The following is a 26893-nucleotide window of genomic DNA, read 5'->3' as shown; positions in this document are numbered from 1 at the left end:
TTGAGTGATTGCCCTTAAAGGACGTTTTTGTTTATCGTTTTTTGTGTTTTGGGCAAAAACAAAAGAAGATTGAGAGAAACTGTAAAGAGAAAAATTATGAACAATACAAGATAAACAATAAAGAGATTTTTGTTATGAATTCTATTCTAGTCCACAATGTTATAGAGTGTCCATTGTTGAAGATGCACATAGACCTAGGTTATCGACACAGTCTAATTATAACCTCTAGTTTAGTTTAGGTATAATGAACGTTATGCTTTATTATAGTGTAGCTGTCGGTTGTCTCGTTGTAGCTTGTTCGACTTAAGCTGGGGAGGTTTTGTGCTCTATCCATGTCCGGGTCAAACCAAACTGATTTGAAAACTGGCTATTGCTGTTCAGTCTTCGCTAAGAAGGCGGCATTTAGGGGTATTAAAGAACAAAGACCGGTCGGCTCGTAGTCAGAATATAAAATGTGTCTAGTTAGAGTTACATGTCTTCCTGCAGTCCTGTGTTAACTTGTGAATTAGCAGGTTGAAAATCACATCGACTCATAATAAAAATATTATATCACGTTAGACGATCACTTGTTCATGTCTTAAAATGCATGTGTCCTAAAATGCATATGTCCTAAAATGCATGTGTCCTAAAATGCACGTGTCCTAAAATGCATGTATAATAATTGTATTATATGCCACTGCACGTTAAACACAAATTCGTCATCATTATTTATCTGTAGCTTTCTCACTGAACATGCGACCCTTTTATATGTCCAGTGGTTGTGAAACATACTGTTGAATGCATGGGAAAGGAATTGTTTTTTTGATAAGCATATTTTTTTCAATTATGAGAATGATAAGTAAACATGGGCCTATGAGAAAGAAAAAAGTAAAAAAAAATGTAAAAGACTAAATATAAATAAACCAAAATTTAAGGGCATTATGATTGCTCTGTATTATATTATTTCTTTCAGGTTCTTAAATACTTCATTTATGTTTGTGTAATCTTTAAATTGTTGAATTATAATATGTATCTGTCTAGACATAGATACAAGATTTTTTTAGGTGTTATTGGCTTTGAACTAGCTTTGAGTAACTGCGAGTACTCTCATGTACTCATCTGTATGTGTGTCATTTGTATTTTTGTTAGTTGTTTTTCTGCTTTGTATAGATCTAATGTGTTGAAGTCTTTTCGACGGGTGTTTATCCCCAGGTTAGTGGGAGGGTTGGCGCGCCCGCAAATATGTTTAACCCCGTCACATTCTGCACTGATGATGTGCCTGTCCCCAGTCAGGAGCTTGTAATTTCAACTTCAAAGCATTTCCGTTACACTGCTTTAATCGCTGAAGACATTGCAAACAAATCTGGTCCGTGGATATGTTCCAACTAATTGATATTTGCAGTTGGATATGGGCTCCAGACTTTTGGTGCATACTCAAAACGAGGACTGACAGGTGTGCTGTAGAATTTTGCTTTGATATTGGGCGGACAACCGCGAAAGATTCTTGTAAAAAAGCCGACACAGGTGGAATTCACCTATTTTTTTTTTTGTATATCTATATGCTTGTTGGTCCAAGATTATTGTTGTAATAATCACACAATTTCATCACAGAATTGTGTGAAATATTTAGGCCTGAGTTGTGAAATATTTAGGCCTGGGTATTGATAATTCTCTTTCTGGAGAAAAACTTTTAATATTATACAAAAGATAAACTCAAGATTGAAGTTCCTATACAGACAGGCCAAATGTTTATCAGAACATTCAAGAAAGACTTTTGTTACAGCTTTAATTCAATGTCATTATGACTATGCCTGTTCTGCATGGTATGCTGGTGTCAGTAAAAAGTATAAAGATAAACTACAAGTATTACAAAACAAATGTGTTAGATTTATAAAGAATACTGGATATAGATCAAAAGTTGACCATAATGTATTGAATAGTATTGGTTATGTTAATATTGAAAATCGTGTTAAACAATTGAGATTAAACCATGTTCATAATATTTATTACCATCATTGTCCTAGTTATATGTATACAAATGTTAAAAAGGTGAGACATTGTCATAATCATTTCACAAGAAATAGTGAATATAACTTCTGGGTTCCACCAGTTAAGAGTCAACAAAAAGATACTTTTTATTATAATGGTATACAAGATTGGAATATGCTACCAAATAATGTTTAAAAAAATAAATGAATTCAAAATTAGCGTTAAAGAGTACTTGTGCGGCTTCATCTGACTGCTTTTTATATTATTAAATTTGTTTTTTTATTTAAATTAGGTTTATCTGAAGTTTTAAGTCAGATTAATTTGTGTAATCATTTTTGTATGTCGAAACTATAAGCGGTTTACATGAAGGGACCCCATTGGAAACAAGCTTCAGAGCCTTATGGGTTATCCCTGATAAAATATCAGCAATTTTTTTCCGTACACAAAAGGTACTATACTCACCAAATGCTCTATTTTATCAAGTATGTGTTAGTATGTCTTTGTGTATTGTATATTGTGTATTGTAAAACTTATAAGCTTGATATTTTATTGAATAAATATTATTAATATCATTAAGATATGTTGCTGTGCATGTTCATTCCGAGTTATTTAGCTGATGGTTCGAGCTGGAGTCTCTTTCCGTGTATAAAGAAGTCAAATGTTAATGAGTTGGACTTATTTGTTTCCACAGGTAGATGGCTCCCCTTATTTTAGCTCCTCTGGCCCAAAGGGCTAAGTGAGCTTTCTCATTACTTGCTGTCCGACGTCCGTCGACGTGCTCGTCGTCCGTGGTGTTGTCGTCGTCGGTTAACGGTTACAAAAATTCCCTCTGAAACTACTGGGCCAAATGTAATCAAACTTGGCCACAATCATCATTTGGGTATGTAGTTAAAAAAATGTGTCCCATGACCCCGCCTGCCAACCAACATGACAATCATGGCTAAAAATAAAACAGTTGTAAAATGCAAGTTGTGTCTATTATCTTGAAAACACCTATAGATAGAGAAGATCTGACAGATACAAAAATGTTTAGATTGTTAAGAACTACCTTCTGTTCATTTACATCAAAACCGTCAGACGTCTTCTTAAAGGTGTTATTGCCCTTAAATGACGAATTTTACGAATTGTGTTCATTTTTGCCTATACCTTGAAAACTATAATAGAAAGGGAGAATTGTCAATAAACAAAAATCAGAAGAACAAGATCTATGAAAAAGTCAAGTGGCTGAAATCGTCAGTCGACTCCTTATTGAAGTCATTTCCCTTTAATGACGATTTCTTCCATTTTTCTCTCTATCATTTTTGCCTAATATCTAGCAAACTAAAATAGATAGATAGGAACTTTAAATAGCAAAAATGATAAGTAAGTTAAGATCTACAAATACGTCAACATTATCGAAATCGTAAGTCGACTCCTTATTGGAGTTGTGGCTCTTTGATAATTTTTGCCATTTTTTTTTGCGTTTTTGCATATTATTTTGAAACTATAACAGATAGGTAGACGAAAAAAAAATTATCAGCAAGACAAGTTCTAAAATAGGATGATATTGCTGAATTCGTTGGACAACTCTTTATAGGAGTTAGTGCCCTTGGATACCATTTTATACATTTTTTTTGCGTCAGATGGAAATTTAAATAGCAAAAATGATAAGATAAGGTCTACAAATAAGTGGAATTGGCTGAAATCGTCAGCCGGCTCCTTATAGAATTTATTACCCATAAATGACAATTCTACTAAGTTTTTGTCTTATTGTTTATTGTTTTTAAACTATAATAGATAGATAGAAACTTTAAAAAAAAAAATCTGCAAAGAGGTCAGCGTATGTGAAATTATCAATTGTCTTCTTATAGGAGTTACTGCCCTGAAATGACGATTTTATTTTTAACTCTGATCATGTTTTTGGCAAACACTATAGAAGATAGAGAGAAACTGTAGACATAAAAATGATCAGCAAAAAAAGAGATTTATGTCATAAGTTATATTATAGTCTATAATGTGGAGAATGTCCATTTTTGAAGATGCACATAGACCTAGGTGAGCTTGAGCTTTAGAGCCTCTTGTTATAATTATATTTTTTGTGTTTAAATTTTCTTAGAGCTTTAGAGCTTTAGAGCCTCTAGTTATAATTATATTTTTTGTGTTTAAATATAATTATATTTTTTGTGTTTAAATTTTCTTAGAGCTTTAGAGCTTTAGAGCCTCTAGTTATAATTATATTTTTTGTGTTTAAATTTTCTTAGTAAATATTCTTTAATTCAACTTATTTAAAGTGTTCTTGTTCTTATCCATGCGATCACAGACACTTGTCTCTGAAGGTATTTTTTTAAGAGACAAGTGCCTGTGCATGCGATATTACAATATCAGTAGTTTATATAAGATATCGACCACCAAATAAAACAGACGACACTTACCTAAACAAAATGAAAGACTAAATAAATAACAGAGCAAAATATCAAACAGGTATATTCCTTATTGGTGGCGACTTCAACCTACCAGACATTTACTGGGCAGAACAAACAATAGTCCATGGACAGGATCCTACCAGAACCAATCCGGCTTTCTTAGAGGTCGTATCCGACAATGGGCTAGAACAAATTGTGGACTTTTCAAAGCGTAAAAAGAACATCTTACTTCTCACCCATCATTTAAATTAAGATGCAAACTTTTACCATCAATAGGAAACAACAACCATGACATCGTCCTCCTAGATATGGCTTGTTAGTCACTAAAACCTAAACCAATCAGAAGGAAAATTTCGAAAAAGGAAAAAAGCCAAAATTCTCAAAATAAAGGAAGATCTTAAAATTTTCATAACAACATTCAAAAACGGACAAAAATGTTGAGTCTTTGTTTCAGGCATTCAAAACAGCCATACAAACCACCATATTGAAAAGAATACCGTCAAAAATTACTCAAGGAAGACACAAATGCATTCATGGATTAATACAATCAGTAGACGCAAAATAAACAAAAAACAAAAGGCACTCAAGAAGGCCAGAAAAAAACTAAAAAGAAAAGAGACAAGGACAGGTATAAAAGACTACAAAATCAAATCAAATCAAATCAAATAAAAAAAAATGGGAAATCAGTCAAGCGAACAAGAAATATATGGAAGAAGTCAGCTCTGATATATATCAAGAGCAAAGGACAAGAATGGACAGGAGTTGCACCGTTAAAAAATTTAATGAGATTTCTTCAAAGTGACAACAAAAGCACAGCTGACATTCTAAATGATCACTTTCAGTCAGTACTTACTAAGAAAACCTTAATAACTTCCCAAATAAAGGGTGAAGTCCATTTTCCACCATGAAGGACATTAGATTGCATCAACGGAGTTCACAAACTGTTAAAAAATCTTAAACCTCATAAAGCCACTGGTTCTGATTCAATACCATCTTTTATACTTAAAGTAGCAGCAGACCAACTTGCTCCCATTTTAACAGACCTATATCACTGAACACTGGCGAAGTCCCGCATGATTAAAGAGATGCACATGTATACCGCTTTTCAAAAAAGACGAAAGGCACTTAGCATCTAGAACATATTATACATATCAACGTAATGGACCACTTTGACACAAATAAAATACTTACTGATGCACAAAACGGATTCCGCAAAAGACGATCTTGTGAATCCCAAATGATCATAACCATCAACGATTTCGCATCAAATCAAAAAGAAACTGTCAAGTAGACATCATCCTTCTAAATTTTGCAAAAGCACTTGACAAGGTACCACATCACCGTCTATTACACAAGCTGGAATATTACGGCGGCAACCCAAAAACCAACAGATGGATTCGCTCCTTCCTACATAACAGGAAACAGAGCGTACTTATGGCAAGCCGTTTTACTATTTATTCTAACTTCAAGATATCTAATAAACTTTATAAGATATCTCATATAGTTTATAAAATATGTTATATAAGATATATTATATAGTTTATAAGATATCGTGTATAGTTTATAAGATATCGTGTATAGTTTATAAGATATCGTGTATAGTTTATAAGATATCGTGTATAGTTTATAAGATATCTTATATAATTTAAAAGATATCTCAAAAAATTTTCTTTATAAGATATCTTATAAATTATGAACTATATGAATATTAAGTATATAAGATATATTAGATAAAAAAAAAATTTATAAAATATCTTATAAACTATATGAGATATCCATATAGGTCTGTATAAACTTTAAAAGATATATTATATACTTTATAAGATATCTTATAAAGTATATAAGATATCTCATATAGTTTATGAGATATCTGATATACTTTATAAGATATCTTGTAAACTTTAGAAAATATCTGATAAAGTATATATGATATCTTTTAAACAATATGATATATATTATATAAGAAAATCTTATATATTACATAAGATATATCATATAGTTTAAAAGATATCTTATATAGTTTATCAGACATCTTATATAGTTTATACGATATCTCATATAGTTTTTAAGATATCTCATACAGGTTATGAGATATCTTATATAATTTTCTTTATACGATATCTTATAAACTATATGAGATATCTCCTAAACTATATAAGATATCTTATAAAATATAAGAGATATCTTACAAGGTTATAAAGTATATAAGATATATCTTGTAAAGTTTATAAGATATCTTATAAAACTAGATTATATAAGATATTTTATATATTATATGAGATATCTTAAAGTCAGATTAAATAGTAAAACGGCTTGCCAAACGTACTACTTGAGGGCGCTATCTCCACGCAAGTACCAGTACTCTCTGGTGTACTGCAAGGCACAGTTCTTGGACCGTTACTGTTCCTGACTTACATTAATGACATACCAGAACAGCAACTACATCACTCAGTGAACAAATTATTCGCCGATGGCAGCCTACTCTTTCGTACCATCACCAACCAAGCAGACAGTGACCTTATATAGAAAGACTTAACATCATTGAAAGGCTGGGAAAACAAATGGCAAATGAGTTTTAACGCCAAAAAAAATGCCTTGTCATAAGAATATCACAGAAAAATCGACCAGTGATACAAACAACATACAAACTACACGGTCATACTCTAGACACAGTTGAAGCTAGAAAATACCTAGGAGTAACAATCAGTAACAACCTAACCTGGGATAAACACATAGATAATACAGTTGGTAAAGGAAAAAGAACATGAGGATTTATACGCAGAAATCTCAAAGGCTGCACAAAACCTGTAAAGACAGCTGCATATGTATCCATGGTAAGACCGGCAGTGGAATATGCATGCACAGTAAGGGATCCAACAAACAAGAATAAGATCAAGGCAATAGAGCACTGAGGTACAGAAAAGAGCAGCAAGATTTGTGAACACTGACTACACAGATCGAACACCTGGCTGTGTCGCAAATATGGTGAAAACATTAAAATGGGGAAGCCTTGAATAACGGAGGAAAACAAACTGATCATGCATGCTAGTCAAGATCAAGCATGATCTAATCGACATAGACCGTCAACAATAATTGAACCCATCAGAAGTAAAAACCGCTTCTACCAAGAAAGAACATGTACAGATGCCTACGGCCAATCTTTCTTTCGACGGACCATCAGGGATTGGAACAATTTACCAACATCAGTATCATCGGCCAACACAGTTGAGGGATTCAATGTTGCCCTAAAATGCATGCTCTACCAAGGAACGAAACAACGCCTATAGTTGAACGTAATTTTAATTGTATAATATTGCAAACGTTCTCAAATGTAAAAAGCCAAGAGAGAACATTCTGTGTTGCCCGACACTCACATTCAGCTTTGAATCCGGTTCCTGAAGAAGCTAGCTGCCAACAAGGATTTGTATAGTGATATATACAAATCCTTGCTTTCCCTCGGTTCTTATTTTCCACTGTAAAATAAAGGGATAGCATATATTAAACTACTGTGATGGTAATATCGCATTGATAAGAGCAAAAACACTTTGACTAAGTGAAAACATTTGAACTTTAGGGGAATAATTACTAAACTAAGAAAAAAAAAGGGGGGTCCATCCCGGCAACAAGCGCTGAGTTTGATTTTAGTCAGTCCGTCTTTAGGAAACATCTGCATTCAATAAAAGTGCACTGACGTGCATAATAAAGAGACAACAGAACACCACAGAACTTTAAAAATTCCACCTCGGAATACAGAACCCTGGAGATAATATCTAAAATAATGTTGAGTCATTTCTCATGTCATTAATGCCTTTTATGTATTATTTATAAAAATCAAAACTGCCAATTCTAATAAATAATAGCGATTACTTAGTTGTATGAGAGTAAATGAAAAGTGGTGTCTTAAAATTGTTTAAATGAGGAATCAGTTAATTTAAAAGATTGTGTATTCGATATTTATTTGTTTTGAAATTGTCTGTCAATCAATTTTGACAGATTTGAATACACAAAATGATTGGTTTTCAAAGGAGGAGTGATTCGCTTAGTTCCATATATGGAAGCCGACAACAACAATAGTCCCGTCTCAGACATACTACGCCATAGTTGATTAGAGGAGAACTGGGGTCAGAAAAGTTTGGCCAACTTCCCAGAATTTGTACCAGAGGAAGAAAATAAACAGTGCGAAAACATCATTGATGTAACAAACTATATTTAAATTGCACGGATCAGCTAACACATGTGAAGAGATCAAACTTAACTTTTCGGATATGAAAGTTAGAAAAAGATGACCATGGTAAGATGATACTGCGCCTCTGCATGTGTGAATTGGTTTTTTTTCGCCGAAGATCGCATAGATTTACAATTTTCTCATTTTTCTCTCAATTTTACTTTCTAGTCTTATTTAGATATAGATAAAAGTAGTGATATTATTTGTGTTTTCTTTGAAAATGATCGAATGGTGAGGGATTATTTTTCAAAATGGCGGATGCTCGGAAAAGTCAGTGTTCGTGTCTTGACGTGCATTTTCTCCTTTCGATATGAATTACTGGTCGTAATTACCACATTCATACTTAACAATTTTGTCTTTTGTGCAAATGGTACAAATCTTGACCGAGAAAGTCGTACCTAGTCGTCATATAGCGAATTTTATGTACCAAGCGAATGATTAGATTGTTGCCGCTTATACCCATGAAAATTAACTATAAAGTACTCCAAGAAAAGAAATACAAGCATGAACATCAGAAAAGTCACTTATTTGTATAGTTACCAGTATAGATTACCAATTACACAAGGAAATCCTATATTGAACAATTTAATGAAATTGTTATTAAAGTAATACTTTTTTTGTTGCAATTATGCCCCTTAAGTAAGAGAAAATTTTAAATATTTGACCTTTGCCAGCAATTGTGCAAAATCTTTTTTTCTTGTTGCATTCTATTCATTCAGTAAAGTTTCTTTTTACAACGATTTTTCATTGTCCTTAACTGATAAATTTTTAAAGATTTGGCCTACAGACTCAAATGGTTTGACTGTTTTCATGATAATGACAGCCCTTGCACATTCCCCTAGTAATTGAATTCTGGCTGAACATGCTATTAAATAATGCCCAGATACCATTAGCAGAGTCTTATCATTACAAAGATAATCTTCTTTCTGTCTCAATATCTTTTAAACATGTCTCCGATCAGATTGATTAATAATGGAAAACTACATGTTTGCTTGTTGCTTACCACCTAGATCAAACTTAACTTTTCGGATATGAAAGTTAGAAAAAGATGACCATGGTAAGATGATACTGCGCCTCTGCATGTGTGAATTGGTTTTTTTTCGCCGAAGATCGCATAGATTTACAATTTTCTCATTTTTCTCTCAATTTTACTTTGTAGTCTTATTTAGATATAGATCACATTACTCAATCTCTCAGTCATCGAGTCTGATCTTTTGCTTAAATGTTCATTGCAAAGGGGAAATAGTAAATCTCACCTTGATTGTAGCTATATACAGGAGGTTGTGGGTTTGATCCCTGGCCGGATCAAACCAAAGATTTACTATTCTTTTGCAATGAACATTTAAGCAAAAGATCAGACTCAATGACTTAGAGATTGAGTAATGTGTCAAAGGGCGAGTTTATTTATCTTCTAGGGTAAGTAGTGGAGTAACTCGAGTGAAAATTAAACGCATAGAGTATGCACTCGAGTGACGTCATCGACTTACTCTCTTCAACCCACCACTGGACCACGATTCCTCGAGTTCCAAGATGGCGTCTGAAGAAGAAAACATGCAAGATGCAGTTGTTAAAATCTACACAGTATGTTAATATCTTTGCAGATTATCGATTTTACTCGATAAAGAACAAATACGTGTGATGTGGCATATTTATTATTTTTAACTTCATCATGCAAGAGAAATGTACGTACCTGATCACGTACTTAAATTATTTAAATGAGGCAAAAATTTCTGACGAGTTGCCAACAACTGAACCGATAGAAGATTTTCTAAATACTGCTATTGAAACATATGAGGCAAGCAGTCCGAAGAACTTTGTTTCGGCCTCTCTCCACAGTTTATTTGATAAAGAAATTAATATATGCACTGTAGATTTAATTTGGTTAGACAATATAGATCTACTTATTATGCATAGCTATAATTAGTCTGTAGTTAGACTGATAACTTACGTAACAGAGATTATTTAATGTAGCATTTACAACTGTCTTGGTTACGTTAAAAACTGAAGCCTTGCATACACCAAAATAGTGACCAATTTCGCGATGTGACTCCATATATGCCATATAGCATAAACATATAAGAAGTTTTTTGTCTGGTGAAATGGGCACTTTCCCTCCCTCAATATCTGGTACGAGATCGTTTTTTACAACATCTAATATTTGTTCGAATGTTTGTGCGCTGATCCTAAAATGAGATTGAAAGTCAACAGGAGCAAATATTGTAATAACTGTTTCTGCGTAGCATGTAATCCGTGAAACATGGGGTCTAAGGAGCAATGATGCAATGGTAATAGCTAAATTATTCATTTGCGTGTGTCTAGCCATTGCTAGATTGTCTAGGCCCTTCATATTCCATATGAACATGAAACATTGCATGTTGTTGTCAACTTCGTCCTCCATGTTGAGAGTTACTCTAGTATCGAGTTTTCCGTTCACGTAAAACATTGCGCGCGCACAGGCGCTAGAATAACCAGAGTAAGTGTAGAGTAGATAAATAAACTCGCCCAAAGGGTCTAGTACAAAGCAGGGGTCATACTCATATCACATTAACATGTTCCCGTCCTGATATGTATATAAAATTTGCCATTGGATGGTAAACACCCATTCATCTATCCATCCATCATCATTTGTTGCTTTGCTTGATGGTGAAATCTATAATGCGACTGGCTTAACAATAGCAATAAAATCAATTATTCTATTAAAATTGCTAATTAGGTTATGTAATACTGGACTTTGCCATATTTGTCAAACCTGTATGTCTTGACCTGGAAGTTTAATCTTTCTGTCATTTAAACATATTGTATGAATGTCGTACTGTTTCATACTTTAAAAAAAGTAGATATGATGATACATGTACATGTTGGTAATTAGCTTGATCACAAGATCCTGGTTTCCAATATTTTGTAAAATTTACCGTTAGGGACTATAATTTTGGAACCATTTTAAGTAATTACATTTTACAACAATGTAGATAGTAGGGTGGCCCATCCAAATCTTAGCTAGAAAGATTTTCAATTTTGTGAAAATGTAGCAAGGTTGATGATGGTTAAAAGTGTTTCTTAATAAAATATTTGTTCCAAACAGAATTGCACATATATGCTCTGAGGGCACAGAATTGTTGAGTTTGTATATTATAAACTCGTCAGAATCAACTGGGACTGGTCACTGCAAAAAGTGATGTTTTCTAGGACTCGCCTTAAAAAAATTCCTAGTGAGAACCCTAAGCTCTTGTCAAAATCTGCAAAGAGTTATAAGATCCAGGACTTTACCCTAATTATGTATCTTAGGGAAACCTTGTATAAACTGACACACATCAGAAGTGAGTCTTCACTGATCAAACATTATGGTCAGACCTCATATTTACTGTGTATTAACAAAATAATGCTGAAAAAAAACTTTCATACAAGATTGTATTTACTTTCAGGATGAATTCCACCCATTTATCGAGGCTCTGTTGCCTCATGTGAAGGCATTCTCTTACACATGGTTCAACTTACAGGCAGCTAAAAGAAAGTATTACAAAAAACATGAGAAAAGAATGAATATGGAAGAAGAGAGACGTGTGAAAGAAGAACTTCAAGTAAGGATAAAAACAAAAAAACAAGCTTTAGATTCAGTATTTTTTGTGGTAAATTTCATGTGACAGGTACATGTAGATGGTTGCTATTCATTTCAGAATAGGAAATAGAAAATGTACAAGGACAAATTCAAGGTACATTTGTACATGTAAGAAAATAAGTCAATATATGCAGGGTTCTCATTAAGGTGTGTACATGTGCCTGGATGCCTCATTCACGAACCAGTTCATAGTAGGACATATCCTGATAACACTAGCTGAGTCCTGTTAATCATCAAGATTAATCTTCAACTGTCAAAAAGTGTCCCAAAACGTGCTTGTTGTCAATATTTTAACTGAAAACTGACTCTCATTTTCATTCATTGCTTTGTGAAAGATAAACAAATCCTGAGAAAGGTGAACAGTGATGCAATTATGATCCACTCATCAAAATCAGCTGGGACTCACCATTTTAAAAAGTGACTCATCACTTTTTGAAATTTAATCATGTTCATGGTTCTGCATACACGAAGAGAACCCTTTATGTAGTATACTGGCTAATTGGGAATACATGTAATAATATTTTATCAATAAAATATCAAAACCATGTTCTCAAAGTTTACATATTACATATCGTTGTGTATAACAAATATTTCATACAATGTTCTCAAATTTTACATATACATATCTTATAATCTTGTGTATGAACAATATCCATACCATGTTCTCAAAGTTTACACATAAAATATATCTTGTGTATTGACAAATACTCCATGCCATGTTCTCAAAAAGTGGATTCATTCATTTTTGTGGTTTGAGAAAAAAAAAATTGTTTGTAAATATTTGATTTTTTTGGTTCTGCCAATGTCTGTGTATATATATTTAAATGGATAGTAGCTACTTATTATTTTTTTAACTTATATGCAGGGTTTTGTACAAAAAGTTGATTAAGTATAAATTAATCTATCATTGTTTACTTTCCATTTAGCATTTCTGCACCAAAATCTTTTCCAACTATTAGTCCTAAAACCAATATTCTGACATTTTTCTTATGTGTTTATACAAACTTTGGCAAATACTTACTAGTCCAAAAAAAAATTAGCCTGGGGCATTGGTCTAGTGTCTAACAGTGCAGACTGGCTTTTTACCGTTTTACACTTGAAATTAATTTTTGTCTACCAGACAAAAAATTTGATGTGAAGCCAACCCTATTCATATGACTATGTTGACCTTAACTCAGCAGTCCTCACTGCGCAATTGCATGTTGTCCCTCTAAGGGAAAATGTCGAACAGAGGAATGTTATACAGGGAAATGAAACTTGTATTGACAGTTTCTGTGAGAAAAAGGAACAGAAAAGAGGTGCAGACAAGGTATTGTAAATTGAAAATAAATAACAGCAAAGAAATCGGTCATTATCCTGTCACACAGTCAAAGTCACACAGAAGTAGCCAACAATACAACGGTGTGTGAAATATTTATATTTCTAAATTATTCCGATCACATGAAATCAAATCGTGCCATGTTCAAATCGTTATTGTCCAAAATAAATATGTTTATTGATTTACGGGCAGAGATCTCTCAACTTAAAAGAAATTAATAACAACTTCTTACAGTTTAATACTATTCTTCTGGTGTATCCTTCACAATGGCCCCAATTCAATTCACAAACACATGAATATATTATCTGTATTGTTTGTCATACAAATGAAAAAACAAGTGTATAATATAGCCATTGTTTGAGAACCTTTTTCTAATAATATACAGGTACAGGCTTTTGTTATATTTTGTTATTTTTACATAATTTGATAAATGGTGTCAAATACATACATTTAATTCAAAGAAATAATCAAATTCTTTTGAAAACAAAAAGCACATGTTTTTATCGGGGTCATTTTTCTTGCTGTGTCTGCAAAGTTCAGGAAATAAACCTGATGCATAAATAATGAGATGAATAGGCACCCAACATCATATCAATTAAGAATTATTAACACTTCTGTAGTTTATGTTCATATTTCAGCGATCATATTGTGAATATTAGGTAAATATCTTTGATCATGGCAGCTTTAAAACTTTGTTATGTGTTGAAATTGTAGCTACATTTGTTAAAATAAAACTAAAATGAATCAATGTTTGCTGTCTTGCAGTGAACTGAATATCTCTTTTATACAAGTTGTAAGACACAAAAAACAAAAACAATAAACTGTCACGTGCACGGTTCTGAAAACACAAAAAGTATTTTCCTTTCCAATCAACACCAGAAAATCATTTTTTGAATTTATACATGTAGTAACAAATGTTCTTCTAAAATAACATTTTGGAAATGTTCACTGCATTACAAACTTTTATGGTAGTATTTTAATCATACAATTACATTTTTCAGTGTGCATGACACATGTTAATGGAATAGCCTTTATCATGAACTCTCAAAGGTTTTGTGTTGATGGTTGATCTCTGATAGTTACTGTTTATTTTATTCACAACTTAGTTATAGATGGGGAAGTATTAAGAGATGAACATATTGAATAGACACCTACATGTATGTTGTTGAAAACTGTACCTCTACATGACTATAGTTATTGTTGTTGTGAGTTGCTGTCCAATTAACACATACCCCACTTTTCCTTTTATTTATACACATTGAATTGTAGAGATGCTTAACTGTATTTATGATGCTCAGTTTAATATGGATTTTTCTTGTTTCACCAGAATGAAAAACCAGAAATCAAACAGAAATGGGCTTCCAGATTATTAGCAAAGTTACGGAAAGATATAACCCAGGAATGTCGAGAAGATTTTGTGTTAAGCATGACAGGAAAAAGGCCTCCAGTTTGTGTAACAAGTAATCCCGATCAAAAAGGAAAAATGAGACGAATAGACTGCTTAAGACAAGCAGACAAAGTGTGGAGATTGGACCTTGTCATGGTGATTTTATTCAAAGCTATTCCACTGGAAAGTACTGATGGTGAACGATTAGAAAAATCACATGAGTGTATGAACCCTGCTTTATGTGTAAATCCTCATCATATAAGTGTGTCTGTGAGGGAATTAGATCTCTATTTGGCTAACTTTATACACAGTTATGGTAAGTTTCTGCAAGGGAAGTGTACATATATCTCTATTTTAAATTATTTGCACACCGTTAGGTAATTATATTTGTATTTTGTGACCATTATACACAGTATGTATATTCACATTATACACAAAATTTGCTTGGGAAAAGAAGTCTAACTTTATACACAGTTATTGTTTTTAGAGAATAGAAGACTATTTATAGTAGTTTCTGTAATGGAAGTAATCTCTGCTATGTAGACCGTAGCATGTATGATAAGTTTCTGTAGTAAGTCATCTCTATTTGGACTGCTATGTAGACAATAGCATGTATGAAAAGTTCCTGTAGTAAGTTATCTCTATTTGGACTGCTATGTAGATAGTTATGGTAAGATCTGAAAGGGAGGACAATCATGTTTTGACAGTTAACTTGTGTACAGTTATGATAAGTGTCAGTGAGGAAGTAAATCTTTATCGACATACTGTATGACAGTTATGGTAAGATTCAATAGCTTGTACATTGTGCATCTCTATCACAAAATAACTTAAAATTAACCTATAAGGAAGAGAAAAGTGAAGACAAAAAAAAAGACAAGGAAGAAGGAAAGTGTTGTGTCAAATACATTTGTTGGAAGGTGAAAGTGCCAAATGTTGTTATACAAATGTTTAACAATTCATTTACGTATTAACAGATTTTTTTATGTATTACCTCAAAAGCAGAATATATTCAAGTTATTTCCATACTTCAAAAATGTATGTGTACATTTTTGATATGGTTTTTATACTAGTATATATTAATGTTATTTCTACAATTTACAGTACCAGATCCCAGATCAGATTATGCTGACATGCAGATGAATGATCATGATATCAAAGGTAATACAATTACAATATACACTGGAGTCCCCTGTGTCCGCACGGCCCATGATATCGCACATTACCTGAATTCTTCACATCTGCAATGCAACACAAAAAGAATCGTTCTTGCTTTTTTTTTAGTCTTCCAAAGGGACAGAAAACATTAAAATTGATAAATTCAAGCAGAAATTTATAAATGCAATACCATGATTAACCATATTTAGCCTAATTTTCCTAATTTTTGACACACATTACACAAAATATTTAGGGTGAAAACATACTTAAAGAAGAAATTATGAAATTAAAGTATGTCATGAATTTGTACATACCATATTATATGATTATTGGTTTTATGAGTTTACCAAAATGAAGCCAAAAGTCTTAGGTGCACAGATACATCGGACTGCACCGTGCTGAATATAGATGTCTTTCAATATGTTTTGCAAAAATTCAAGACACAAAAATGACAGGTTATTTACTTAATATGGCAATTTTTATCGAGTGGTACTGAAAGCATAAAGAAATCTATGATCTTATCTACTTGAGAAATAATGTATTGTCGAGAAAAATAAGTCAGTTTAAAAATGTACAGAAACTCATTTTTGCTAAAAACAAGAGTAATATATATTTAATTAGTTAAAAAAACCTATGATAAACTTATTGTTAAGTTTGTAAGCTGCCTTTGAGACCACATGATTTCTTCCTATGTTACACAAACTGCACAAAGATATGTCAATATAAGTGTAAAGAATGCAATTGCAGATGAGAAATGGATCACAGTAATATCATGCTATTCACTGTTTTGCTATGTCCATTATGTATATATATTGTAAGAAATTTATTCTTCACAGAGCAGTAGTTGATAAAGTAGTTGCATAGACATTTAAATGGATGAGTTGTAGCATGTGGACCAACAAATAACTTAATTGGAAATTTACTCTGCAACTTATTTTAAAAGATGTACCGGTACCCTTAAAATACACAATACAGGATTTCGTATTTCTACAAAGATGAAAGAAGTTCAGTTGGTTATGTAGTTAGTTAGTAAAGATAAGAGCTAAGAATTGTTGGTAATAATTTTACTTTGATTGACAGTGCCTGGAAATATTCACTCAGGGGTATCAGGAAATGACAGCATCTCGGCCACAGGTGTATTTTCTGCAAGAGAATTGTTACGGGTTACAAGACGTATGTATATATTTTCTAATACATGTACTTATTCCTGTTGAAAACATTATTCCTCTTTATCTAGAGTGTGGAAAAAAAATTGGGAATGTGAAATTTTGTTGCAGTGCAGTTATAAGAGAAAACTCCAGAACAAAAACTGGTCAATGGGTCAAACACCAATTTATAAGATAAAAACACCAAAACTTAAGCACAAAATAGTTGTTCTCTATAACAGAATATGGTGGGTCCAATATTCAAACTTAAAAAGGTCTTTGGTAAGGGTTTGCAAAAGAGAATAAAACATTTAGAATACACGAGTTTTCAATGACTGGCTTAGCAGTGTGAACCTGTTATTGTTTAAATTGTTATAAAATTTGGTGGTTGGACCTTTTGTCCTTCAGGGATGCCGCTACTATAGTATTTGGGGCCAACTGACAGCACCATTCCCAACTCACAAAAATATAAAGTTGTTGCAAATTGAATTTTGAAATACGGATTACTTTCGGGTCCGTATCGGGAAATGTGCCCTGAATAGCATCTTGTCTCTTCTTAAACCAGAGACAGTGTAGAAACTCACTGCATGTTTATTTTCAACCATTTGGCGTATTCTTATTCTGCTGTTATTTTCAATTATCAGGTGTGAATATATGAAAAGAAACGAGGATATAAGTTGAAATATAAAAAACTTTTTTGACTTTTTGTTATTTATATGTAATGTTTATATTTATTTTGTTAATTTGAATGCAAAAGTCAAAAGTGTTATATTGTCCAGTTGAAATTAAACATAAGAAATTGAACTTTATTAGAGAAGGTAAAATTGGCCATGTTGGTATATTTGAATTGTTTACACCTGTTTCGGTGGGCTTTAAAAGTTTAATGTAGGTGCACAATTTAAGATTTTATGCATCTTATATACGTGTATTTACTTAAATTATAGTATGGAGCTTCAAGATATTTGTTAACTTTTAGATTAAAAGACAAATTTTCACAAAACAGTCGATTGTGGTAGCTATAGGTGCAAATAAATGTGGATCTTTATTGTGCATAAGCATGAATTCCACTGAAAAAAATCCACAGAAAGGTAAAAAGATTGATCTTATTGGAGCATTAATTTGCATTCCTGCCCCCGACAACAGCTTTTAGGGAAAACATCCTTAAAACCGGCAATAATTTCATTGAAAAGAGAATGTTGAGTACAGATTCTATTATTTTCATATATTTAGGCTACAGGTTGATATGATAACATTAAACATTCACAGTACTAAAACCTGAAAAGTGATATACCTTTCGAATGAGTCATAACAACGGAGAAGGTGTGTTTGAATAACAAATTTTCACTAAAAGTACTTGACTACAGACTTTACTTGTGGATCTTTTTTGTGCATAACTTTAAAAAAGTTCAGTTTTTGTGTGTGTTATCAAGGGTAATTAGTCTTCAAACTCTGAAATTTTTTAGTCTGCCCTTCCACAAAATATTTAATTAGAATTATTTTTAGTGTTTTTGAACTTTTGAAAATTCCCCCCAAAACGATAAGCCAATAGTTTTTGAGTTGGCTAAAGGTATAAAAGTACATTAGATTATGCTTAATAGCTAGTAGATACTTTTGTCTTTAAAAATGTAATTGTCATACAAGGATCGTAATCATGCCATGAGGATAAATTTATCAGTTTTCAAGAGCTTAATTGACAGCGCTTCATCCCTGCATTGGCTTTCATTTTTACGATTGAAAAATGAGATGGCGTAATGGGAGATAATTTTGACTAAGTAGAATCCTCACTGAGATAGCCTATTCAAACTCTAATTACTGTTTTTCCCTTTTGTCTTTTGAACCTCCCCTCTGCCCTGAAAATTTAATATAGAATAACTTATTTAATCCAAGAATTCAAGTATAGAAAAATATTCAAAGAGTGACTGAACAATACATTTATTCATGATGCATGAAGTGCATGAGTTAATTATCGGTGTTGTTCGGTCACAAGTTCACTCTTTATTATAAATGTTAAAACACAACTGAGTTTGCAATTTTTGGATTGTTTACACCTATTTCTATGGTAATTTTAGTTAAATGCAGCTGAACATTTGACGGATGGAAAAGCGACTTCTTTGCCCTAGTTGCCCAGGAGCGAGAATCCTGCATATTGTAGCAAAAAGGGATTTTTTAAACTGAAAATTATATTACATTGTATGTAGTTAACAAGAAAAGCTTTTAAATACAGAAAATTGCATATTCAAAACACAAATACACAAAATCATCCAACATAATGGAACCAATAGTATAAACTCTGTATTCTAAAAAGAAATTGAGACATTATATCTGATAACTATGTTATGACTAATAATTTATGTTTTTAAACAAACTGAATAGCTATTAATGTTTTATGTATTTTCAGACAATATCAATCTTTTTGCAGCATCTATTGTTTTACCGCAGAATGGAATACATCCTATGATGCCCCCAGCAAAACAAATGGACAGTCCCAGTTATTATAACTATAGTGCCCAGGACATAGTGATGCATGTTCAGCAGGGTCTTCAAAATGGCCCTGCCCTGAGTCCTTCAGGGAACCCTCACAAACGATTAAAACGTACAACTATGAGTTCTATTTCGTCAGCAGACGATGAGGTAGAAAGTGTAGGTGATGAAAGTGAGTCAATGAGTAGTTACTATGGAAAATCTCAGGCAAATCTGAGTGGAAATAGCTCAGCAGGTTGGCAAGGCGATAGTATGGATCCAGGTCAGTATAATTGACATATTGATTAATCTGTAAACATTCTGTTTTGAATGAGGTATTTTTCTGTTACCACAATTTTAGTCAACTATTAACAAATTTGTTTATTTTGTTGTATGCCTCTCTTTTTGTAAGAAGACATTGCATGAGGAGTGAAAAAAATGTTCCTAAAAAAAATTCATATACACTATACTGTCAAGCTACTGGTAAAATTCGTAACTTTCATAGATTGTGATGTTCCATAAACCATGGAAATTTGAACCTACAAACATGACAAATAAAAATACTTATATCAGTAGTTCATTGCACTGAACTGAGTCACTCATTTGCCATTGTTGAGAAATTGTTTCATTTAGTACATTGTAAAGATACCACTGTGATGTAATTGTTATCCCAGAAACATAAGTAAATTTACATAAATGTTTTCTTCATGGGTAAGTTTTTTTGATACATGAAGTAAGACTTTGATTTTTAAAAAAAACACATTATATTATTCATTGATAATAGATAAGTGGATTGTTGGTAATATTTCCAGTATATAGACTTGTTGTCATCTTCTTCTAAAACCAAAACTTTTCTTTTTTAGCTCACCTGGCCCAAAGGGCCAAGTGAGCTTTTCTCATCACTTGGTGTCCGTCGTCAGTTAACTTTTACAAAAATCTTCTCCTCTGAAACTACTAGGCCAAATTTAACCAAACTTGGCCACAATCATCATTGGGGTATCTAGTTTAAAAAATGTGTCCGGTGACCCCGCCAACCAACCAAGATGGCCGCCATGGCTAAAAATAGAACATAGGTGTAAAATGTAGATTTTGGCTTATATCTCTGAAACCAAAACATTTTAGAGCAAATCTGACGTGGGGGTAAAATTGTTTATCAGGTCAAGATCTATCTGCCCTGAAATTTTCAGATGAATCGGACAACTCGTTGTTGGGTTGCTGCCCCTGAATTGGTAATTTTAAGGAAATTTTGCCTTTTTTATACGCCCGTTTACGGGATGTATTATGGTATACCGTTGACCGCCCGTCTGTCTGTCCGTCTGTCCGTCCGTCCGTCGTCAACATGTTGGACATAACTCAAAAATGCTTTTACCAATATGCATGAAACTTTGGTGAATTGTTTATATCTACTCACGTGAGCTCCCTTTCGTTTTTTATAAATTTCGAATTTACCGTTTCCGAATTTTGAAGTTTTATTCATTAAAAAAGGGGGGATTTTCCAGTTTTCGGACAATAACTCAAAAACAATATCACCAATTTGCAAGAAACTTTGGTGAATTGTTTAATGCCATCGACATGAGCTCCCTTTTGATTTTTATAAATTTTAGACTATACGTTTCTGATTTATGGGGTTTTATTTGTTACAAAAAGGGGGATATTCCTGTTTTCGGAAAATAACTCAAAAATGCTTTCAGCATATTTTATGAAACTTTAGTAAATTGTTTATATCTATTGTTGTAAGCTCCCTTTTGATTTTTATAAATTTTAGATTTTAAGTTTCCGAGTTACAAGATTTTATTCATAAAAAAAGGGGTGATTTTCAAGTTTTTGGACAATATCCTTAAAGTGCTTAGAGCAGTTTTCATTAAACTTTGATGACTGATTTATATCTATTCAGATAACCTCCCTTTAGTTTTTTTTATAAATTTCTAATATAACATTTGAGAAGTTATTGAACTTTATTTGTTTATAGTCTGACAACAGATTTACTAGTATTGCGCAACAGCACAGTGTATTGCACAACAAAAAGAAATCTTTAATTGAATATAAATTCAATTCATATAACCAATTTCAAGTTCTTTGACTACATTTATTCAGAAACCTATAATATGTCAAATATTTAATTACAATCCAAATTCAGACCTGTATCAAGCTTGAATATTGTGTCCATTTTTGCCCCAACTGTTCAGGGTTGGACCTCTGCAGGCGTATCCAGCTGCGCTCAGCGAAGCAGTTTATTGGTTATTATCTTGAATATTATTATAGATAGAGATAAACTGTAAACAGCAATAATGTTCAGCAAAGTAAGATCTACAAATAAGTCAACATGACCAAAATGGTCAGTTGACCCCTTAAGGAGTTATTGCCCTTTATAGTCAATTTTTAACCATTTTTCGTAAATTTTTGTAATCTTTTACAAAAATCTTCTCCTCTGAAACTACTAAGACAAATTTCACCAAACTTGTCCACAATCATCATTAGGGTATTTAGTTTAAAAAATATGTCCGATGACCCCGCCCGCGAACGAAGATGGCGGACATGGCTAAAAAATAGTACATAGGGTAAAATGCAGTTTTTGACTCATATCTCTGAAACCAAAGCATTTAGACAAATCTGACGAGGATAAAATTGTTCATTAGGTCAAGATCTATCTGCCCTGAAATTTTCAGACCAATCAAGCAACACGTTGTTGGGTTGCTGCCCCTGAATTGGTAATTTTAAGAAAATTTTGCAGCTTTTGGTTATTATCTTGAATATTATTATAGATAGAGATAAACTGTAAACAGCAATAATGTACAGCAAAGTAAGATCTACAAATAAGTCAACATGATCAAAATTGTCAATTGACCCCTTAAGGAGTTATTGCCCTTTATAGTCAATTTTTTACAATTTTCATAAATTTTGTAAATTTTTGTAAATTTTTACAAAATATTTCCCACTGTAACTACTGGGCCAAGTTCATTATAGATAGAGATAATTGTAAGAAGCAAGAATGTTCAGTAAAGTAAGATCTACAAACACTTCACCATCACCAAAACACAATTTTGTCATGAATCCATCTGTGTCCTTTGTTTAATATGCACATAGACCAAGGTGAGCGACACAGGCATTTAGAGCCTCTAGTTAAAGAATTTAGCCAGAAACCACAGTTCTATGGAGATCCGTTTTTCAACAAGAACATACATTTTTAATAAGAATTTTAGCTCTTACATTGTAAACTTGAAACTAATATTATTATAGTCATCAAAATATAAGCTAATACTATGAGATGAGTAAAAGTTTACATTGATTACCTAGTTCAATTGACGATAGACTGCAAGATAAGTTATAATTTTGATAAGATGTAAACACAGACTACAAAGTTTTTTTACTTTTTGAAATTATTTCCTGTTTGTGAAACTGTTTATATCTTTAAAAAGACTCGGGTTAGTGTAATGTAATGTGAAACTACATTGGTAATATATTATTAAAGACTCAGGTTAGTGCAATGTATATAGTGTTTGAAGATAGTTGGATTTCAATAAACAAAAGTTGCTAGGTTAAAACCATGTATTAGGCTGATTGGCTGTTTACTGCATTCTTTTTTGTTTTTGTTTTTTTAATTTAGTACAAGTAGATAGACATCTTTGCTTAAGTAGAGGATTTTAAACTTTATGTAGTGGAAGAAGATTACAATTTTAAATGGCAAAATTTAAAAAAAATTTTAACAAATAAAACATGTATACCATTCTCTTTAGGTTAGATCTGTGTTCTTGGTACATGTACATGTATTCAAGAGGAAGAAACATTTGCATGTATTTCAACCAAGAAGAATGTTAACAATACTTATTATAGAATTTGCTATGTTTATATCTTTGTTGTGATGCTAACTATATAACATATCATTTTTCATGCATTTCCCACATATTTCCTTTGTTCTTGAAATAGTCAAATGTTCAACAATAATGAATGTTTCAATCATTTTGAAAATTAAGACTTTACCCTTTTTATGAAGAATGAATTTCAAAGAAACCTTCAAGTACATGAAATAGGTTTGAGAGAATTTATTGATACATATAATCCTGCACTTTGTGTAGGTGGACAGATTTATTTATTTATCAGCATTACAAAAAGATTTCTCTATTATCTATGAATGAGTACCAACAAGTCTGGGGATGACATATTTTTATACATTTTACGTTTTATATAGCAATGGATAAAATTTGATACCAAAAAAACCTGCCCGATTATAATGTCAAAAATACCACAAGAACTAAATCATTTTAGAGAGAAAAAACAGACGTTTAAAAGCATCTAATAGCATTACTTTTTTAAAACTGATGAATGATTTGTGCACCAACACTTTTGGTTGGGGTAGTTTCTTGAGTATTAGACAATATTTTTATTCATTAAATGTTTACAAATCCCCATATTCAATAGATTATTAGACAGTAATAAAATAGATAGATTTTGTAAATGTTTGTTTATAAGAACAAAGGAGATATATGGTTGATTTGTAGTGGCTTTTGTACACAGGTATCACAACTCATAGCCCACCAGTCATGTCATCACATATCATCATCCATAGTAGTAAAGCCAGCGATTTTACCCCAGTCCGTTGTGTGCCAACTCCTCCACGATCAACCTCATCCCCAGGTAGATATAACCTTTCTAATTTTGTCTCTTATAAAATAGTTAAGATCTTTTTTGTGCTTCATGTTGTTGATGAGAATGTTACAAGCATGGAATTAAAAGTGAGACACTAGCTCATAAGAAAACATGAATGGTTCACTTTTTTTTAAGATAGTAGAGTTATATGTAGTTGGTTGTTACCCCCACATGATAATAAATCCTTTTATAAGATAAGCTTTTGCCTTCACTCCACACTTATACATATTGTGTTTACCCAATGAGAAGTGCCAGTTGGTTGTTCCAAAAAAATAAATATGGAAAAAGCAAACATAAACAATCTTTCAGAATATGCCAAAAAGGTTATAACCCAGATTTAGTGGTTCACTGAACATGGAATTGTGATTGCTAATTGGACATGGTGTTCTACTGACATATTTTTGTTTTGTGCAGAATATATACTTCAGATGATGTTATCATACTCACACTCAAGAATTTGGGGCTACAAGCAATTTGTCTATCTGCCCGTTAGTCCAACAAATATTCCTGTCACACTTTTCTCAGGTATCATGGAACAGAATGAGTTCAGAACTGGTCAGAATCTTGACATTTTTCTCGGGTATCATGGAACAGAATGAGTTCAGAACTGGTCAGAATCTTGACATTTTTCTCGGGTATCATGCAACAGAATGAGTTCATAATCAGTAAGGATAGGGATAGGTTGTGAAAAAAGAGCACTTTTCATATGCATTGAACACCTTCTTTCCGTTTATACCTTGATTTTTTTTTAATTTGTTGAATATATTTAATCAAATTTAATTTTTCCAATACTCTCTAACAGAATGAGTATATATTTTGTAAGCAGCTTGGCAGTGATGAGTTGTAACATGTGAGCTTTTGCCTGCGTAGTCACAGGTGGAAGCAGGTCTAGTTACTACAAGACTCAGTCAGTCTGTTCGTCCAAAAGAAAACTATGGTCAAAGTTTTCTTGGCTTCTATGAAAGGGAAAGATTAAATACTTGGTCTTCAGCTGGATAATGTTGAGTTGTAGCAAATAAGCAGTACTTGCGTCTACAGTCTGTTAACCGATACCTTGAAATTTTATATACTTAACACTCATTATACAAGGAAAGTTTTTCGCTGTGTAGCCTTTTTGCTGATAGTTTGAAATTTACAACACTCATTGTACAAGGAAAATGTTTGTGAAAGTTTTCTTGGCTGCTATTGAAGTAAATGATTTTAATAATTGGTCTGGGAATGATATTATGCTCTGGTATACATGTTACCTCAGTTTCATGCAGTGACGCAGGTCCAGACCTGTATTGGTCTTGTTTCAGATGGATTTAACGCCAGCTTCCTGTTTGAAGATACTTTGAAATTTTTCAATATGTTGAATGAACTTAAAAAATTTAGTCACACATTTTACCAGTACTCCTGAACAGAATGACTACATATTTGATCAGTAGATTGGCAGTGATGAGTTGTAATGTATGGGTACTTTTTATATGACCGCAAAAAAATTTTGCGGTCGTATATTGGTATGACGTTGGCGTCGTCGTCGTTGTCCAAAGACACATTGGTTTTCGCACAATAATTTTAGTTTAAGTGAATGGATCTCTATGAAATTTTACCATAAGGTTCAATACCACAAAAGGAAGGTTGGGATTGATTTTGGGGGTTATGGTACCAATAGTTAAGGAATTAGGGGCCAAAAAGGGGACAAAAATAAGCATTTTTGTCGAGCCTTCGACTTTTGTCGAAAAAGCGAGACATAGCGATCCTACATTCCGTCGGCGTCGTCGTCGTCGTCGGCGGCAGCGGCGTCCACAAATATTCACTCTGTGGTTAAAGTTTTTGAAATTTTAATAACTTTCTTAAACTATCCTGGATTTCTACCAAACTTTGACAGAAGCTTGTTTATGATCATAAGATAATATTCAAAAGTAAATTTTGTAAAAAAAAAATTCCATTTTTTCCGTATTTTACTTATAAATGGACTTAGTTTTTCTGCCAAGAAACATTACATTCACTCTGTGGTTAAAGTTTTTGAAATTTTAATAACTTTCTTAAACTATCCTGGATTTCTACCGAACTTGGAAAGAAGCTTGTTTTTGATCATAAGATAGTATCCAGAAATAAATTTTGTAAAAAAAAAAATCCATTTTTTCCGTATTTTACTTATAAATGGACTTAGTTTTTCTGCCAAGAAACATTACATTCACTCTGTGGTTGAAGTTTTTGAAATTTTAATAACTTTCTTAAACTATCCTGGATTTCTACCAAACATGGAAAGAAGCTTGTTTATGATCATAAGATAGTATCCAGAAGTAAATTTTGTAAAAAAAAATCCATTTTTTCCGTATTTTACTTATAAATGGACTTAGTTTTTCTGCCAGTTAACATTACATTCACTCAGTGGTTAAAATTTTTAAAATTTTTACAACTTTCTTAAACTATCCTGGATTTGTACCAAACTTGGACAGAAGCTTGTTTATGATTAAAAGCTAGTATCTAGAAGGAAATTTTGTTAAAATTTTGTTTGATTTTTTCCGTATTTTACTTATAAATGGACTTTGTTTTTCTTCCAGTTAACATTACATACAGTCTGCAGT

General features: G+C 32.5%; 1 protein-coding gene across 5 annotated transcripts in view; it reads left to right on the top strand.

Annotated features, from left to right (window-relative positions):
* Positions 1-8435: 8435 nt before the first annotated feature.
* Positions 8436-26893, top strand: part of LOC127733960 (nuclear factor 1 X-type-like) — a 41121-nt gene continuing 22663 nt past the window's right edge. Inside the window, exons 1-7 of one of the 5 annotated variants that reach the window (XM_052243464.1) lie at positions 8436-8661; positions 12018-12173; positions 14857-15232; positions 16018-16074; positions 17152-17244; positions 19636-19959; positions 24189-24308. In XM_052243464.1, coding sequence (XP_052099424.1) covers positions 8653-8661; positions 12018-12173; positions 14857-15232; positions 16018-16074; positions 17152-17244; positions 19636-19959; positions 24189-24308 — 1135 coding nt within the window. In that variant the 5' untranslated portion in view covers positions 8436-8652. Of the gene's footprint in view, positions 8662-9603; positions 9653-12017; positions 12174-14856; positions 15233-16017; positions 16075-17151; positions 17245-19614; positions 19960-24188; positions 24309-26893 lie in introns of those variants that run through there. The other 4 variants (XM_052243452.1, XM_052243470.1, XM_052243459.1 and 1 more) reach the window with 4 other exon arrangements.

This window comes from Mytilus californianus, unplaced genomic scaffold, assembly GCF_021869535.1.
Source record: "Mytilus californianus isolate M0D057914Y unplaced genomic scaffold, xbMytCali1.0.p SCAF_1, whole genome shotgun sequence".
Classification (NCBI taxonomy): domain Eukaryota; kingdom Metazoa; phylum Mollusca; class Bivalvia; order Mytilida; family Mytilidae; genus Mytilus; species Mytilus californianus.
Note: the sequence above shows the minus strand (reverse complement) of the source record. Positions and strands in the feature narration are given on the sequence as shown.